The sequence below is a fragment of the Polypterus senegalus genome, chromosome 4 (assembly GCF_016835505.1).
Source record: "Polypterus senegalus isolate Bchr_013 chromosome 4, ASM1683550v1, whole genome shotgun sequence".
Taxonomy (NCBI): Eukaryota; Metazoa; Chordata; class Cladistia; order Polypteriformes; family Polypteridae; genus Polypterus; species Polypterus senegalus.
Window position 1 is genome coordinate 50,992,931 of NC_053157.1, and position 18,896 is coordinate 51,011,826.

Genomic DNA, 18,896 nt, shown 5'->3' on the forward strand with positions numbered 1-18,896 from the left:
GGTATTATTAAATGAAAAGTCAGTGTTTCGCTTCAAGACAGAAAATGTCATCTTTAGGCCGAAGGCTTAAAACAAACTAAAACTCATTTCTGAAGAGACAAGTCTGAAAGTGTATACTGAAGGGACAGCAAGGACTTGGAAAACTTCTGGGTAAGTGAATGGTCAAAAATGACTAGCAAGGTTCTGAGCTGTTAACCTTTTAAAAACATGTTCTGAACCTAGCCCTGCAAGCAGGTCCTCCAACTTACAGGGAAAAGTTGGGGGTTGGTAGCAGGATTGGCACTCCAGCCACAGTTTAAAAAAAAACCTCCTCAGACTGTGTGTGTGGTGCTGAGGTGTCACCTGCTGCTCTTGGGTCCCAATTCAGGTGGTTCATCATGTGGTGGGTGCAGAAACACTATCAGCGCATGCTTCCAACCTCACTCCACTCTCTCTCATTGATACAACTGTACTCAAGAAAAACTATCCATTTTACAATTTATTGAGCATAAAATAAAGGTCATTAATAGTGGTGCTTATTTTATATTCTATTTCTCTTTTTATTATCATAGATGCAAGGAATTTCAATAACTCTTGAGCTTACATTTTACTATTGCTTGAAAATAACCAGGAAATAAATTCAGAATATTTATATCTTTTTATTGTCAAAGATGACATATTTGTACATAACATACACAGCACAATTCGGACAACCAGGCATGTGTCATAATGTTTACATACAGTACTGGTACACTCATTTAACAATTCAATGACATATCAGCCTCACCCACACTTTGAAAACAGAACAGGTATTGTGCGTAGAATTTCAGTCTAAATTCATTTCACATTGTAGCATATCTTGTATTTGCCAGCTTTAAAATAGGATTTTTTTTTTTTTTTTACATTTTACAGATTTCAACTAAATCTTACTATATATTGTCACATTTGGTATGAACTACACCTGGTCAGACATACTTTCAGGTCAGTGACATGGCTGGCACTTAAAATTCAATAATAAAGCCAAGTCAAAGAAAATTACCCAACCTCAACAGAAAACACACACTTACTTGGGACAGCAGTGCCCAGTATTACAATACTTATAAGATGCATTATTTATACTGGTTTTCAAAAGCAAAAAATAAACATTTTTTGTCATGTTTACAGCAATTCACTGAGGAAAAAAAAAAAAAAAATTTGGGGTCAATGAGAAAGTAGTGCATGCTAGTTTATGATTAACAATAAAATATTTCCATACTTCTGAGTTTGTCATATCAGAAAATAAAATTCAAAGTAAACTGTTTCCCCAAATTTTTGTACCCAATACACTACTGTGAGTATCCAAGGCCACACCCTACAACTTGTCATGGGAGTCTTCAGTTACTGATCTCTGATACATTGCATTTTAAATGTATTTTTCCATGTTGCATATCTTTTTCCCTTTAACAGTAAATGTTTGGAATTAATAAAATAAATCATACATTTTCAGTATAAAGGTTTAAAATCAACTCCCATTTGAAACTGTTAAGGGTTTTGGCTAAACTATAAATTTAATTATTAGTTGTCCAACAATTTATTAATAATCTATTTAATGCAATCTATATTGACCTACAGGGAACAAATGGTGTTGCCCCTTAGTAGGTACATGTTCAATTAAAATATTTATATTTTACAAAGGTCATAATTAAATTTTCATGACTGTAACAATCACAGTGCAATAAGTATCCTGGGCTCTCCTCAATTTTTATTTTAAAAACAGATGCGCATTTCACCATGTTCAAGTTTTATTAAATGCAAAACATAGTAAAGTGTCATATTTAGTGCTACTTTAAGTCCTATAGAAATAAAAGAGGTCTCTGTCATCATGAGGAACACCTGCATAAATAACTGCAGTACGTTTTAGTAAATGTATGTCAAATGTATAGCAAGTCTTTACTTAGTAATAACATAAAAGGTATCGATGTAATGAAAGAAAATAAAAACAGCAGTTATCAACTACCTTTTTGTTTTCATTAATCAAAACCAACTTTCACTTACATATTGTGCGTCATCAGCGTCTAACAAAAATAAGCAGTATCTAAGAATGAAGTAATCTCTATTTATTGTACCTCTCAGCCAAACCAGCCAGCTCAGGTGTACAGAAGGGAAAAAAAAAAAAAGGATGCAGGAAAAAAAGATGACAAATATTGGCATTCTTCTAAAAATGTAAAATCTGCAGATTGTTAGATTCTACCACTCTCACAGAGAATGAAAACAAGGAACTTATCAGAGGTCTGTTGAAAGGACTAAATATTAAGTATTAGCTGTTTCATCTATAGAACAGAAGATTAATGTATATATAATTCAGATTGTTTGTCTTTTATATATATTTAAGGTTTAAATTTCCTGAAACAATTTTGATCATATTGACTCACGTCTCACCATTTATGTTTTCAGATAAGAATTACTCTTAAGAACTCTAATAACTTTTATTCTAAATAATACCTTACTGTAATAATAAAATGACTGAATTATGAGGCAAAATCTGGAAAGAAAACAAAAAAAATTAAATAGAGATGGATTCTGTGTGTATTTAACAGCCACTTATATTCTAAATGTATGCTATACATAGCATTAATTGACAAATTCAAAACATTTTCATTGATTTGTAGACTACACAGGCTTATTAATTGAAATATTGAATGATAAGCAATATATTGCTTATGAATAATCTGCTATATTATCCAAATATACTAACTTTTACAGGTCAATTATATCACGGACATGCTGTGTATTACAAGTCTAGAGTATTTCCTAACTTATGATGTGAAATTTTAAAAATTGCGTTTTTTTATTCAAAATAAATCAAATCTAACACTATTCTGTTATAGAGAAACATTTTTACACTACCTCAAACTTAAATCCAAGATTAAATAACATAACTATGTGGGCCTGTAAGTATTACTGCATATTTATAGTTGCATGTACACACTATAGGTTCTAATTAGTGCTCATTCAATTTATTGTTTAAGTTACTTCTTGTAGACTTCACAGATGCACAGGAAAAAGGTACCAAAAGACGCATATAGTTAGAGTAGAAATACTTCCGAAATGTACAAAATAATGTAGAGATGTGCAGAATTCTTTACACCTTAAGCTATGAAACAAAATTTAAATATTAAAGCTTTCTCCACAACCACAGGTCCCTTTGATATTTGGGTTATTAAAAATGAATTCGCTGGATAATTTGTTTTCGACATAGTCCATTTCTGTTCCCAACAGTGTCAGCTGGGCCTTTTTCTCAATGAGAACTCTAACACCTATAAAAGAAGAAAAAAAATATATATATTTTGACGACAATAATAATAATATTTAAATTTATATAGCACTTTCTCACTACTCAAAGAGCTCACCACGCAAGTATTGATATATGACAATTTATAAGTTGTGTATATAGTTACAGACTAACTTATTAATTGAATGTAGTCAAGTATGAAAGTGACTTGTGTATGAGAATGTTTCTCCAAAAACTATACATAAATTGTATGTATTTAAAATTGTTAATTGACAAAATGCTTTCTGTTCTAAAATACAGTAACTATGAAAATATAAAGTAATAGGACTGCAGACATTTCACCATACTAGACTATACCTTCAACTACTAGAGTACAATTAGATTTACAACTATGCACCAAATCAGTCTAACTAGTTTATACTTCATGGGACGCTTGCTCCAGCAGACGCTCAATCTGGAAAATTCCACCAGGTGGCAGTGCAAAATATCACAGTGTGAAATTCGGCTTCTCTGTGTTGTGAATTGCCTGAAACATCCATTAAATTCCAAAGACACCTTGCCAGAATTCTCTCTGAAAAGGTTGGATGTGTAAGGATTGCATCCATCAATCCCGGGATGCGGGATTCCAGCAAGCATCGGGCGCAAGACAGAAACAATCCCTGGACAGGGCATCAGCTCATCACAAGGTGAATACAAGCACACATACACAAGCATCATTTTAGCATCACCAAATCCCAAAACCTTCCGGATTCCTTTGAAAGACATGAGCACACTGTGGAAACCCACTATGAAAACATGCAAACTCCAGGCAGGGAACGCCAGGGATAGGACTCCCTGCGAGGCAGCAGCGCTGCTGTTCTGCCACCCCCACAATGTGTAATTATTGACAGTATTCATCATTTAAATGAAATTAATGACTTAGCTGTAAAATGTAATATATACACTTTAATGCATTTCATCATGAACATTATATCAAGTATAAATCTAGGACTCTAAATGGGCAGAGAGCTCGAATATCGTAAATTTAGTATGTTCTGTGTGGTGATTGCCGCTTGCCACTGCTGTCAATTCAGGAGGAAGCTCAAGAAGCAGATAGCAATTAACAACTGGATTGGTTTAGATGATGTTTGGCATTCCACTTTAATGACAAAATAAACTACGAGATTAAAGTGGACATTTTGAGATTAAAGTTGAAATTTACACTTTAATCACAAAATAGACCTTTTCATTGTGTCCCTAACTTTTTTTCTCTGTGGCTCAAATATGCTCCTGTATATTCTGATGCTGTTGTGAAGGTGCAAAGAAGATGGTATGCAAGACTTTTAAAATGTAGCATATGATTACGTTGGGGAATATGCAATGCTTGAATATAGAAGCACGACAAATGCAATTGTATGTCAGCATTTTTCTTCACCACATCGAACCATGCACATCAACCATGTAGGATCCACAAAGTGGCTTTCTGTCACATGCAGATAGTAAGCAGAGACTCAGACATCATGTTCCGACTTGATCATACTGCGCCCCCTGACTTTTTGCTGTTACTGCAACTCGTGCACACATCACGTTAATTTCTGAGGACGCGCTCAGAGGACATGTCAAATGTATGCTGGGAACGCGTGGCAGCCATTATGCGTACGCATATGCATTCTGAGCATGAAGTATAAACCGGCCCTTATTGGTGCACATTTTTAAAGCCCCCCACCCCAACCCTCCCATTACATTTTACACCAATATCTACACAACAATCAAAATGAACAAAGTTTATTTTGAAATTACACCACTGTAAAATGCTCCTTTTACCTCTGCAAAACTGCTTTTTTTAGTGAAAGAAAGCAAATATTACATAAGCAAAACATTTGTACACGATTTCAGCAATTTAACCTTGTTTTTACAGGAAAAAAAGAAAATAAAGCAATTAAATTGAACACTTAAAAAAAAAAAACCTGATCTGCTCGCACAATAACAGATTAAGTGGTTATACAGTAAAACCACTGCAACATATTAATTATGCTCAGTTGAAAGGTTTTGAAATGAAAACCATAATTACTATTTCTATACAGTATACATGTGTTATGCTACTTGTCATCTGTGGAACTATTTCCTAGAGTCAAGAACAACCACCTAGGGCAGCGGTTTATCTCGCAGAGTTGTATTTTGCAGCTTAGATGCAAAATTCTCAATATTTTTTGCTTCATGGGCTCAAAGACACCATCTGGTGGAAATATATTATACTGCAATACCCTGAATTTCTTAAATTCAGAGCATGCTGTTAAAAATTTTCTACTGATAGAATGGACTTTCTCTCCAACCAAAGTTAATTTACTGCAATTTTCTATAACAAATTCTTAACATAAAACATTGTTTTCTTGCACAGTATAGACAACCTGTACAAGCTTCAATGTAAACTTATGTAGGATTTTACAAAACATACTTACTCTTTCATTGCAAAATGTGCACAATTTTGTAATCCAAGTTTTAAAAAGATATAAGTGGAAAGTTTGTGCATTGAAAAATAGTGTTGGACTACTGGTAACAAAACTAAAATTAAGGCATACAACATATCAGGGAGCACAAGTGGAGTGTAGGACTGTACAATAATCGCATACAGGTCAAATCCGGTGAAATTTCTGGTGTCATGTGCGGATACAATAGCAACTGAGGTGAAGAATTCATAATTAATTGTAAAAATACGGTATTTGAGGGTTCCTCTGGAGTGCGCCTCTTTCTCTTGTATGATTTGGCTTAAAAACTAAATCAGCACATCTTCATCTCATAATAGGCTTAAATTTTGAGTTTGATATTTTTCCGTCCAGTCATTTTAGCTCTAGACTGTCCCAAAGAAACTGACACACAAACATACAGATACCCACAAAACATTGCTGTATCAATGTTTTCGGTATCAAAAGGGCTCTAAAACGTTGAGATCTGTTGAAAACCAGAGACTGAAATTTTTGACAAATCTAAACTTTTCCCTCCCCTATTATCAATGGGTTTTTGGGGGGTACAAAGAAAAAAAAGGTGAGAAACAGTGTCAGTTTATGCTGAAAGAAAAATAAACAATCCTGGAAAAAGCTGAATCTGGAATGAAGAAAAATGAAACCTTCAATACTGTCAACAATTTTGAAGGATCAAAAAGAGATGAATGACAAAGTTAAAGATCGGGGGATGGGAGCTGAACAAGCAAAAAACAAGTGCATTTGTATTTCTGTAAAAAAAAAAAATACATCTATTATTTTCATTCCGTATTCATACCTGTACATCTATATATATATATATATATATATATAGATAAAAAAAAAGTTACATCTACCATCTCACTTTCAAATAAAATATTTTTTGCAGTTTAAGAAGTGCCTTTTTTAAATGTAGGTATTGTTAAGCTTGGGGTACAAAATTAGTTCCACGAGTCACAGAAAGGCAAGTCTAGGTTGAGTATTAAATGTTACAACCATTGTGCGATAAGCACATTACACGGAAAGGCACAACAGAACAACAGGAGATGTCTGTGTGCCTTTACAGATGGAGAATGACCAGCGACCCTGGTCACAACAGTATATGCATTTTCCTCATTAGAACACATTTTCCATTATAACAAAATATTTTATGGTCCCATGAATTTTGTTACAGCAGGATTCCATGTGTATTAATTACGATTACAGCTGCGACGATACATGAAGGGCAAAAATGAGGAATACTGCATTCTATTTAGTACTCCTAGTCTGTCAGCCTGACACTTTATTTTGACTAAAGTCTTCACATATTATGAATTTCATTTCATTAGTATAACATGGAAAAAGTTTCTGCTTTACGTATGTGTTCAGCATTTCTTGTCTCGCATTTCCTTACATCCTACATTTACCCAGATCTTTGTAGACATTGAACACTCATGAAATGCATGTATTCCAAATAACGATATACTGTATTATTTACCCTATACAACTCCAGTCACCTCACCTCACACACTGATGAGAAGCCTTGGCTTGAGCTGGGAGAACTTTTTGCCCATGATGAGCTCCAGCTGTGTTGGGATGGGACAGCAGGCTGCTTGGTGCTGATCAACGAATTTACAAAACAAAAGACTCTGATGGAGAGGTGCAAAGGATTTAAGGTGGGCTGGGATTACAAGTTTTTCCATAGGCTTCAGGGATACTAGTGTTAAGCAACTTCCTTGCAGTGTTCCTTTATGTGAGGTATTATGGTAACCCAGCCAGAGTGTTTTTGTTTTTTTGTTTTTTTATTTTTTTTTGCAACAAATTCTCCTGTAGTGTAAACAATGCAAGTCAAAACTTGTTTTAGCCTTTACATCAAAGAAAAGTGGAGTAATAGCCTGAGAAATAAGAATCTGAGAAGTCTGTGTAATTGTGAAATTAGGCAAATGGCAAGAAAACCTACTTGAGTTCTAGCCTTTTTATTTTGTCCTTTAATTTAAACCTTGTTAGTTTGGATAGCAAGCTTGTTTTATTTGAACTGCAGTAGTTTACAATTTTAATTGGGAAAATATAAAGATGAATGCGAAATTACTGCTTAGTAAACAATAGGCTCAAAAGCTTAACAGACAAAAATTGTCTTTAACTTTTAAACTTGTTAAGAAAGTTGTTTTGTGGCTTCTTAATAAAGAGTTTTTTTTTTTTTTTACTTTTTAAAGATCTGTACAGTATTTATTTGTTGCTGTGTGTCAGAGTATAGTTTTTGGTAAGAAACAAGGACTACATTATTAAAACGGTAATCCATATTTACAAATATATTACATATATTTACATATACTGAAAAACACACACCTGGATAAATAATATAAATGTATATATTAACAGAAAAATAAACTGTACTGCAATTAATGATTAAAATCTATAGGTGCAGGTATATTTACATTTAAGCAGTGTTTAATTGCCATTACCAATTAAGTGATTGTGTTGAAATGTATGTGTGTATACACATTTTTCTGTTACAGAAATGGTGAAACTACATTTTAATAAGCCTTATTTCAGATAGAGAAAAAAAAAGAAACACGCTACAGCTTGTAATCATGAGAAGCATTTTTTTTCTTTTATGCCATATCCATTATGGATAAATATTTTGTATATATTTTAGAAGCATTATTTTTAAGAAAATTTATTTTACTATTTTTATGGTCACTAAAACTAAGACTACAGGATTTAATTGTTATTAAAACACAACCCCTCCTCAAACCGCCAATTTATCATGGTGGAGGGGTTTGCATGTCCCAATGATCCTAGGAGCTCTGTTGTCCGGGGCTTTATGCCCCTGGTATGGCCACCCAAGTCAAACTGGTCCTAGGTGAGGGATGAGACAGAGCGGTTCAACAAACCTCCTCTGAATAACAAAAAATTTTGACGTCGTTTTCCCTCACCCGGACACGGGTCACCAGGGCCCCCCTCTGGAGCCAGGCCAGGAGGTGGGGCTCAATGGCAAGCACCCATGGGGCTCGGCTGGGCACAGCCCGAAGAGGCAACGTAGGTCCCCCTTCCCATGAGCTTACCACCAATGGGAGGGGCCAAGGAGGTCGGGTGCAGTGCGAGTTCGGTGGTGGCCGAAGGAGGGAACCTTGGCGGTCCAATCCTTGGCTACACAAGCTGGCTCTTGGGACGTGGAATGTCACCTCTCTGTAGGGGAAGCAGCCGGAGCTAGTACGTGAGGTCGAAAGGTTCTGGCAAGATATAGTCGGGCTCACCTCGACGCACAGCTTGGACTCTGGAACCAATCTCCCTGAGACGGGCTGGACTCTCTACCACTCTGGAGTTGCCCCCGGTGAGAGGCGCTGAGTGGGTGTGGGCATACTTATTGTCCCTTGACTTGGAACCTGTTCATTGGGGTTTATCCCGGTGGAGGAGAGGGTAGCCTCCCTCCACGTTCAGGTGGGGGGAGGGGGACGGGTCCGAACTGTTTGTGCGTATGTGCAGAACGGCAGTTTGGAGTACCCACCCTTTTTGGAGTCCCTGAAGGGGGTGCTAAAGGGCATACTTTCTGGGGACTCCCTCGTACTGCTGGGAGACTTCAATGCTCATGTGGGCAATGACAGTGAGACCTGGAAAGCGTGATTGGGAGGAATGGCCCCCCGATCTGAACCTGAGCGGTGGTTTTGTTATTGGACTTCTGTGCTTATTATGAATAGTCCATAACGAATACCATGTTCAAGCATAGGGGTGTTCATATGTGCACTTGGCACCAGGACATATCGATGATCGACTTTGTGGTCGTGTCGTCGAACTTGCGGCCACATGTCTTGGACACTCGGGTGAAGAGAGGGGCGGAGCTGTCAACTGTTCACCACCTGGTGGTGAATAGGCTTCGATGGTGGGGAAGGATGTCGGATAGGCCTAGTAGGTCCAAATGTGTTGTGAGGGTCTGCTGGAAATTTCTGGCAGAGTCCCCTGTCAGAAGTAACTTCAACTCCCATCTTCCGGCAGAACTTCGACCACGTCCCGAGGGAGTTGGGGACATCGAGTCTGAATGGGCCATGTTCCATGCCTCTATTGTTGAGGCGGCTGAGCGGAGCTGTGGCTGTAAGGTGGTCGGTGCCTGTCGTGGCAGCAATCCCTGAACCCGTTGGTGGACACCGGCAGTGGGGGACATCGAGTCCGAATGGGCCATGTTCCGTGCCTCTATTGTTGAGGCGGCTGACCAGAGCTGTGGCTGTAAGGTGGTCGGTGCCTGTCGTGGCAGCAATCCCCAAACCCGTTGGTGGACACCGGCGGTGGGGGAATGCCGTCAAGCTGAAGGAGGAGTCCTACAGGACCTTTTTGTCCTGTGGGACTCTGGAGGCAGCAAATAGGTACCGGCAGGCCAAGCGGAATACGGCTTTGGTGGCTGCTTAGGCAAAAATTCGAGTATGGGAGGAGTTTGGGGAGGCCAAGGAGAACGACTTTCAAACAGCTTTGAGGAGATTCTGGTCCACCATCTGGCGTCTCAGGAGGGGGAAGCAGTGCACGGTCAACACTGTATATGGTGGGGATGGTGCGTTGCTGACCTCGACTCGGGATGTTGTGGGTCGGTAGGGGAGTACTTCAAAGACCTCCTCAATCTCACTAATATGCCTTCCAATGAGAAAGCAGAGGGACTTGGAGGTGGACTCCCCCATCTCTGGGACTGAGGTCACCGTGGTGGTCAAAAAACTTCTTGGTGGCAGGGCCCCGGGGGTGGATGAGATACGCCCGGAGTTCCTCAAGGCTCTGAATGTTGTAGGACTGTCTTGGTTGACACGCCTCTGCAACATCGCATGGACATCAGGGACAGTGCCTCTGGTTTGGAATACCAGGGTGGTGGTCCCCCTCTTTAAGGGGGACCGGAGGGTGTGTTCTAACTACAGAGGGATCACACTCTTCAGTCTCCTTGGAAAAGTATATTAGGAGGTCCTGGAAAGGAGGTTCCGTTGGATAGTCGAAGCTCAGATTCAGAATGAACAGTGTGGTTTTCGTCCTGGATGCGGAACAGTGGACCAGTTCTACACCCTTAGCAGCATCCTGGAGGATGAATGGGAGTTTGCCCAACCAGTCTACATGTGTTTTGTGGACTTGGAAAAGGTGTTCCACGGTGTCCCTCGGGGAATCCGGGGGTAATGTTGGGGTGCTCTGAGAGTATGGGGTACCGGACCCCCAGATAAGGGCTGTTCAGTCCTTGTACAACCGGTGTCAGAGCTTGGTCCGCATTGCCGGCAGTAAGTCGAACCCGTTTCCAGTGAGAGTTGGACTTCGCCAGGGCTGCCCTGTGTCACCGACTCGGTTCATAACTTTTATGGACAGAATTTCTAGGCGCAGCCAGGGCATTGAGGGGGTCCGGTTTGGTGGACTCAGGATTGGGTCACTGCTTTTTGCAGATGATGTTGTCCTGTTTGCTTCATCAGGCTGTGATACTCGGCTCTCTCTGGATCGGTTCGAAGCTGAGTGTGAAGCAGCTGGGATGGGAATCAGCACCTCCAAATCCGAGACCATGGTCCTCAGCCAGAAAAGGGTGGAGTGCCCTTTCAGGGTTGGGAGCGAGATAGTAGAAGTATCTCGAGGTCTTGTTCACGAATGAAGGAAAAATGGAGCGCGAGATTGACGTGGGCTCTGCATCGGTCTGTCGTGGTGAAAAAGGAGCTGAGCTGTAAGGCAAAGCTCTCAGTTTATCAGTCGATCTATGTTTCTACCCTCACCAATGGTCATGAGCTATGGGTAGTGACCGAAAGAACGAAATTGCGAATACAAGCGGCTGAAATAAGTTTCCTCCGCAGAGTGCCTAGCCTGTCCCTTAAAGATAGGGCGAGAAGCTCAGTCATCCGGGAGGAGTTCAGAGTAGAGCCACTGCTCCTCCACATCTAGAGTCAGAGGAGGTGGCTCGGGCACGTCTAACCAGGAGGAGGCCCCGGGGAAGACCCAGGACACGCTGTCTCCCGGCTGGCCTGGGAACGCCTCAGACTCCCTCGGAAGGGCTAGAAGAAGTGGCTGGGGAGAGGGAAGTCTGGGCATCCCTGCTCAAGCTGCTGCCACCGTGACCCGATCTCGATTAAGTGGAAGAGGATGGATGGATGGATTAAAAAAAAAAAAAACAAACAGTCAACACCTGTGGTCTATAGTTTAATTATAAAAATACACTTTTAATATTAGGTTTCTACATATTTGGTTATGTAGGAGCATAGTGCATAAAGGTTTTTAAAAGAGATGGTTGGGGGAGGTTGGGGGTTCGGAATCAGCCAATAAAGCATAAACGAAAATTGTGACCGGCCTTTAAATAAAAAACAAAAAACAAAAAACAAAAAAAAAAAAAACCTGATTGCTGCATACCTAGTATTCACAGCAATAAAGACAGATGCGACCATGATTGTGCAGCACACCAGTGAAGACTTAGTAAGCTGGTGGGGGTTTTACAGTTATCGGTTACTTGCTTCAGAACTGTTGTGGTACCGAAATCCAAAAGCTGGTATAGACAGCAAAGTTAAAATTTTAGTACCAATCCAACATATAGTATATACAGTTAGCAAACACACATATTTCACTGTAATGACGTTAACTGAAATTAATAACTGCAATTATAATACCACCCTAGGGTGTGGGTTCTAAGACAGGCAAGGTCAAGAACAGCCAACAATGGATGTATAAAAAAGTGACTGTCATGAAAATGAAGTGTTATCTTACTAACAACATAAATAAATCCTACTCTAATGCTATTGCTACTATGTCAACAGGAAGAAAACAATTCATTACCATCTTGAAGTACTTCTTCATCCGCCTGTGCCTTTTCCTTTGTGTACTCCAAAGTATAAGACAGACCATTACATCCTCTGGTACGAACACCCACTTTCAGTCCAATCTGTTCAAAACAAAGGAAAATAAAATGCACCTGTGCACTGTTTTTGCACTCTTTTTCTTAAACATTAGTCTTTACTATTACTTCATTGTTTTTCATTAATGATATGTGAACCCTACACCATGTCAAAAATATTCTGAATTTCAAAATTAAAAAGGTTTAACAGCACATTTTTAAAACTCATTTCATCTTTTATTATTCCCAAACATTAGTCTTAATTAAAAATTATTTCCCAGAGAACATAGCCAGATTAATTTTTTACTTCTTTCTTTCTTGCTTCATTATAATTGCAGTTTTGAATTGTACATCTCAAAGGCGTTTAGAAATGCATTCAATTGCAAAGCCACAAATCTACAATTCATCAGATCAATGATTACAAATATAAGAATACAAAAATGTTTTGTTTAAGTGTATTATTTCATCTCTAAATATAAACAAACAAAGTGAATTAAAAAAATAAACAAAACACACTGAAAATTACTGCAGGATTACTCCGATGTCTCAGTTTAAACACACTAATGACCTCATGTCAATCTTCCGATTTCATCTTGTCTCTTGTCTGTCTATTGATTTTTGTGAAATATGCACATACACAGACATTGATTTAACTTAAAATATATAGGCTATATTTTGTTTCAAAAATGTTATCAGTTAAGGGTGCTGTAAACTGGGTCATTTTGAGAGGAACACCCATCACTCCAAAATGATGGAGTTGAAATTCATGAAATTCTGAATGTATATTATTGTAGTTGATACAACTTAAAATCTAGACTTTAAGGACCTACAAAAGTTGTATTGAGAAACAAGGCTATAATTATGGAGAGTACAAAACAAAACATATTATCAACTAAATTGGTCCAGCCAACAGTGATGAATCTGGCAATGTTTAACTTTGCCTATACTTATAAATGAAGGCTACAGTCCATGTTAGTAACTCAATGGAAAAGACAGGAGATTGGGGATGGTGTTATTTGAGTGTGGTGTGAAGGGGGACCTAAATAAATCTTGTACCTAACACAAAAACAGCTATGCCTACTTTCTAAAAATGTTGGATTTTAATTCATTGTTCTTGAAATTAAAAATATAGGCTACATGGAATTTAAAGAATTAATTAGGGAGTCATAATGGGAGAGCCAACACCCCAAAAACCACACATGACTCCAAAACAGCCGAGTCGATAAGCATACAAAGTTTCATGAATACAGCTAGCCCAACTTATTATATATAGTTCATGAAGTTTCATATTGGGCCCATTCATATGCTCATTGAAAAATTTCAGGGTTTACGTTGCACTTATCAAGTTTTTTTTTTGTTTTGTTTTTAGAGGAGGCATTTTTCAGGTGCTTTTCAAGCATTTTTCCAGCTTATTCAAAATAGTTTTTGGAGGGAAAGATGACTGATATCACTTCCACTTTCTAGGTTAAGAAGTGTGTTGTAAGGGGATTGTTCTGTTTCAAGAATGTCTATGACTTCAGTATTGTAATTGGCAGGTTTAAAAGCACTAAAGAGTAGCCTTCTAGACTCTAGATGTTGATAAAAGATGAAGAATGTACAGCTGATGCAACATCATGTGACTTTTTGTTGTGGGGTATGTCAGATTTGCCAATCGCACTCACTGATCACGCTGCACTATGTCAAATTTACAGACTGAGGATTGATCTTCCAATGCAGTCAGCTAGCCTCTTTTTCTGACAACAAAAAGCGTGTTGCATAACTGAGCAGTTTAGTGAGGATGAGGTTATCGTGCACAGGTTCACAGAATTTCCCCTTGGGATTAATAAAGTATCTATATCTAATTAACTCAAATGAACTCAACATTCATTGTATTTGTATACATTTAATGCTAAATGAGCTAAACGTTGAATTCAAGTTATTTGCCAAAGGTATTAAGAATCAGTGCTATACAGTATGCAGCAGAACAGCAAACATTTTAGGTAACTTTGTTAAATAGGGACCTGTTTTGTCAGGGAGGTGGGAGGGCATTTGCAGGCACTGCCTGTACTTTAATGGACTCTTCCTATACCCCAACATGTTTTATCTTTAGATCAGGGGTGCCCACACACACACACACACACAGACAGAGTATACTTTATACATAAAATATATGTTGTCGTACCTTACATAACTGAATAATCTTTATGGCACAGTAACAAGTCAATACATTTATGGTCACTACAGTATTTGGATTTAGTAATCTTCATGTGGGAAAAGGCTGACTTGCATAAATAAGTAGATCCAAAAAATGCAGTCATTACGTCTCCAGCTCTGACGCGAGGTTTTGGATGTTCCCCAAATCAAGGCGCTGCTGCTTTGAGGACAGATGTTGCATTTTTCATTTGAAAGCATTAACTGAGCTAATCATATTGACAATGATTTTGTCTTTTCCTTGCAGTGGTAAATTAAGCTCATTCAACATGTTGGTCAGATCGTTAAGTTGTTTGTATTCTGCATGTTTAATGACAAGGAGAAACTCCTTTTTCTCTGGCCAGGGGTCTCGAAATCTCAGCAGGAATTTCTCTTCTTGGAAAGACTTCTTATGCTTAATGATCAAGTGACTCACCCAGAATGATGCTTCTGTGTGTCTGCCTTTGCTTTTTGAATTCAGCCAAGTGAAAAATGACGGATGTCCGATTAACTGCGATTTTAGTTCGCTCTCCTTTCTCTTTCTCAGATCGCTTTTCGGAAGGAAGTCAGTTTATGAACAGTTAGAAAGTTCCATTCCATAATTTCCTTCTTTGGAATAGCAATGATAGATTGACAAATCAGACAAACACACTTCGATTGTGACACTGTCAGAGAAAAAAAATCCTCTTCCAATTCGACATCCAGCACATACCAAAAACTTTTTTTTTTTTTTTTAAATTCCTTCTTTAGTCAATATAAATTGGAAGGCTAACTAGATCCCTTAGATAGCCAGAGTTTTGCAGTAGCTTGTGTGTGCGGGGTGATCGGTGTGTTAGAAGAAAAGAAATCTCAGACTGGCTGCCCAGTATGTCAATCAAGTGGCAAATACCATAGGGAGGATATATGATAGACTAACGTTTACAAAATTTTTTTTTGAATGCAATGCGATCTACCTGGACTACCTTTGCGATCTACTGGTCGATCACGATTGACGCATCAGGCACCCCTGCTTTGGATGATGTGCTACTTCAACTGTATTCCAATGTAAAAACAAACCATAATCAAACAACAACACTACCTGTTATAAACTCTTCCTTTTCTGATACTTGCTCCATTTACTCCCCTCAGATTTACAGATTTTACTTAATGTTAAGAAGTTTAAATGAATCAAATAAAACAGTTGAAAATCTCAGTATTAGTTTTTGCATTTTTTTTTCTTAAAATCAAATAAAAAAAATTGATATATTGCCAAGGCCTAACTGAAATTAGCAGGTGGAAAAAATGGAATGAATGAATCTATGCCCAAACATACTCATCACTAGCTGATAAATACTTAAAGTAAATTCAAAAATATTGTTAGATACTAATTAAGACACTTGTCAAAAAGGAAAAAATGCTAGAAATGTAAGCAAACATGCCATTTGGCATCTGCTGTGTTCATAGCAGCATTATAGTTTTACTCGTCCATTTGAAAGTAACCGCTCGGCCTGTGCTGCAGTTGCTCCAGGTCTTAAAACTGAAATGACTCAGAGATTTATATATTATATATATATATTATATATGTGTTGTTTTTGTTGTTTTTATTTGCCATGACTGATTATAACAGAAAACAGTGGCAAGAAAACCCAGATGTTTGACCAATAGCAGGCGACAATCAGTTGTTGGAAATCTGCTACATTATAAAAATTGGATTACTGAACACATATAAAAAGGTATTGTTTAACTTGAAATACTTACATATCCAGGTTTGTTCTGAAGGAGTTGTTTAATTTTGTTAACAGCTGAAGGTGTCTGAAATGTAAAAGATTTTGAATTATATTACCATTTAAGCACCTTTGAAACAACATTTTAATATAAGATAAACCTGCTGTTTGAATTACTAATGCTATCGAGGCCTCTGGTTATATATTTTACCTTTTAAAAAAAAAAAAGACAGACTTGATTGTTGATCGGTAAATTGCCCAATCATAAAAGAAATTTTTTTTCAGCATCTGCTTTTATAAGTTTTATGGTAATGCTTGAAATCTGAGTTAAAGATGAAAGCAAGGTTTCTAACACAAGACTTAATGTGTGCAGTTAGTGGACCAATATTGTTGTTGATACTATTCGGAGAGGTTGAAAAGCTAAACAGAATAATCTGTTTTTGGATTTGTTTAGTTGAAGAGAGTTTGATACCATCCAAAATTTAATATCCTCAAGTCAGCTAAAGAGAGCAGTAAGGGTATCTTTATCACCGAGTTTCAGGAGCAGGTAGAGCTGGCTATCATCTGCACAATAGTGATAGAGGAGAATAGTCCTGAACATTACATGTAACTTATCACCCAATGATCATACAAAGACATTGAGAATTCTTACTCCAGTGAAACAAAGAAAATGTATGTTGATTTTTTAAGGATAAAGTTTAATTAAAATGAATGTTATCCTAACAGTTTTACTTTCAATTATCTAGTAATATTTTACAAATATTTGGCATAGTGGTAGCACTGTAGCTTTCACATCAAACTTCTCTTTTGAATGATACGACTGTTCAAGTCTCTAATGAGTTTAAACTCAAACCCGACCCCAGGTATTTTAGGTTCCCCACCACAAACTTCACAAAGTGCATATTAGGTCCCCTAGTGATTCTAAACTGCCCAACTGTGAACTTGGGTGGTTATAGAAGTGGCAAATTCATTCAGGCGTGATTACTACCTTTTACCGGAATTGACTCAAGATTCCCTGTAGCCTTGAATTATCTGTTGCTGGGTGTTTTTACAAGACAAACTAAATGTGACATTTCCTTGGTTTAAGTTACAAATACTTATATTTTTCCTAACTTGACAATTTTCAATACACAACAAAAGGAAAATGCAATAGTGTATTCTGTATCCATTGATCTGTGCTTTTTTTTTAATTCGTTTTTTATGGTATCAGCACAGTTGGATCATTTAAAAAAAAATCACTTTGTGCAGTTATAACTATAACGAACAGTGGCCACGAATTTATATTAAATTTTGTATAAAACTAAAACCTTTAATCATCCCAACTGATTCATATAAAACACGTTCAGTTGAACAAATTGTATCCTAAATACTTTTGCTACCAACAACGTCAGACCACACTGAATTGTGATTTACAGGTTTTTGGTTGGATCGAGTAACACATACAAATCTAAGGCATATTAATAAAACTTCTCATTTTATCTATAAAGGGAAGAGATAGGTTTTAGGCCAAAACAAAAGGCATCATGTTTTTTTGTTTTTTTTTTGTTGCTTTTTATTGACAAATGTACTTTTTTACTTACCGAGACAATCCCGTTTTTACTACATATGCACCGCCAAATATTTTAAATCGACTGGTTTACCAGTCACAGTTTCTCTTAGTCGGGGCACGGTTGCGTATCTATGTGCATTACTGTATTAAATAGAACTACATCTTCAATTAATGTAAGTTGGGGCAAAATACGCTATCGTAAAATAACGAACTTGTACCTCTGTGTGATTTTAAGATAACCGGAGTGTGCAATGTTACCGTTATGAAAATTGGAAAAAGGTGTTCGTTTAAACCTTGCACTAACCTCTAAATGTGGATATATTCCGAAAACACAAGCTGACAACACACATTTATATACACAGTATGGTGCTTATTTTTAGACAACACCTTATTGTTCACATAAATAACTTTTTTTTTTTTTTAAATTGACACTTGAATAGCTTATCTAATCTTGCACGCCCAATGTCACCCACGAAGGGACAAAGTTTTATAAAGTTAGCCTTTTACTCCTGCGACTAACATGTCACGCGACATAACTTAACAGAAACATAAAGATCATGAGAGTTGCCACGGCAGGTGCACTTACCAATGTTAACGCGGCTCTAGTGGGTAATAATTTTCTTTTAGTTACGGCTCTCACTGTAGCACGTACTACAGGAGCAGACATCTTTACTGTTGTCCTTCTCCAAACACAGACTCTTATCCAATGAGGCAAGTGCAAAATGAACTGCGACACGATAGGATGACACGAGGGTACCGCGATTCTTGTAGCCAATAAAAACTCTTCTTACTACTTATGGGCGGGAAGTAGCAAATCAAAACAAATGCAGTTATGTAAAACGACGTGCAGGATGTATGTAATGTTTGTATATGTTTTAAAGAGTTGTTGTTTTACATTGTACTGATAGGCTAACAAATGTTAAATCTTGACTAGTAAGAAATAATGGTACCGAAATTATACTAGTGA

The 18,896-nt window shown here is 37.6% G+C and overlaps 1 protein-coding gene across 1 annotated transcript; it reads right to left on the reverse strand.

Annotated features, from left to right (window-relative positions):
• Positions 1-618: 618 nt before the first annotated feature.
• isca1 (iron-sulfur cluster assembly 1) lies at positions 619-18,631 on the reverse strand. Its single transcript, XM_039750607.1, has 4 exons — positions 18,516-18,631; positions 16,415-16,468; positions 12,451-12,556; positions 619-3,275 (listed from the first exon to the last, which is right to left on the reverse strand). The coding sequence occupies exons 1-4, from the start codon at positions 18,594-18,596 to the stop codon at positions 3,127-3,129; spliced, it is 390 nt and encodes a 129-aa protein (XP_039606541.1). The 5' UTR covers positions 18,597-18,631; the 3' UTR covers positions 619-3,126.
• Positions 18,632-18,896: the final 265 nt, after the last annotated feature.

Coding starts and splice junctions, on each gene's coding strand:
- isca1 (XM_039750607.1), bottom strand. CDS start 18,596: ATGTCTGCTCCTGTAGTACGTGCTACAGTGAGAGCCGTAACTAAAAGA. Junction 12,557..16,414: donor TTCAGAACAAACCTGGATAT/GTAAGTATTTCA, acceptor TGTTTTGAACAG/ATTGGACTGAAAGTGGGTGT. Junction 3,276..12,450: donor TGAAGAAGTACTTCAAGATG/GTAATGAATTGT, acceptor CTTCTTTTATAG/GTGTTAGAGTTCTCATTGAG.